The sequence below is a fragment of the Leptodactylus fuscus genome, chromosome 7 (assembly GCF_031893055.1).
Source record: "Leptodactylus fuscus isolate aLepFus1 chromosome 7, aLepFus1.hap2, whole genome shotgun sequence".
Lineage (NCBI taxonomy): Eukaryota > Metazoa > Chordata > Amphibia > Anura > Leptodactylidae > Leptodactylus > Leptodactylus fuscus.
In genome coordinates this window covers 116,813,898-116,814,732 of record NC_134271.1, presented here as the reverse complement: position 1 = coordinate 116,814,732, position 835 = coordinate 116,813,898, and the positions used below count along the sequence as shown (strand labels likewise).

Sequence of the window (835 nt, the reverse complement as noted above, 5' to 3'; positions counted from 1 at the left end):
CCCCTAAATTCAGAGGATCTGGTCATTATTGGTGCAGGGATATAATTTTATTCACATTTTAGAATCCAAACACTTGTAGCAAAAAAAAAAAAAAAAAAAAGAATAATGAAGAAATAACATAAAAAAAATAGAAAATAAATTACTGAATTTTTTTACATTAACTGGATTTGTGAGACTTATCTCTAGAGATCCAATATCATTTTGATCCGGTAACTAATCGGTGTCAAATATTTCAATATAAAAAAAGGGAACAAATATTATTTGTTTGGATATTTTTACAACCAAATTGACAGGCTGCTAAAAACTAAATATTCCAAAGAGTCCAACAGAGAGAAGGTTACAATGTCACAAGGAACTTAGAAAATCAAAGCAAATCTTCAGTTTCATAGTGAATGGATTGAGCCCAAAATCTTGGATCGGCGTAGCCCTATATACAAGCAGGTAAGGTGGGAAGGTGTCTGAAGTCCAATCCTCTTTCCATCTGACATTTTGAGTACCATCCATCCAGATTAATAACTATCTCCTCTATCCTTCCCCTTCTCTTTTTGGATTGCTCAGAGAAACCCTCTTATAAATCCATCCCCCCCTAAAGTACTGCAGTTTTTTCTTTTTTTTTTTCCATCTTTTTTTTTTTTTTTTTTAAGAGAGGAGAAGGGTTGCCTGGGGACAAAGGGACCTGGGTTTTATTCACCATGTCCTACCATATAGTAAGGTAGAGCAGGACATGGCTGTGCCATAGTCAGAACTAGAAGTATTTAGGTGAGACAGGTTAGTGACCTGGCTCTGGAGACTGGAGGGGCTGCTGGAGTGCTGGCCCATATCTGGAGACTGGCCC

The 835-nt window shown here is 36.9% G+C and overlaps 1 protein-coding gene across 1 annotated transcript in view; it reads right to left on the bottom strand.

Annotated features, from left to right (window-relative positions):
- Positions 1–687: 687 nt before the first annotated feature.
- Positions 688–835, bottom strand: part of NKX2-1 (NK2 homeobox 1) — a 1,987-nt gene continuing 1,839 nt past the window's right edge. The window contains exon 2 of the mRNA XM_075280891.1: positions 688–835. This exon is cut by the window's right edge and continues 517 nt beyond it. Coding sequence (XP_075136992.1) covers positions 688–835 — 148 coding nt within the window.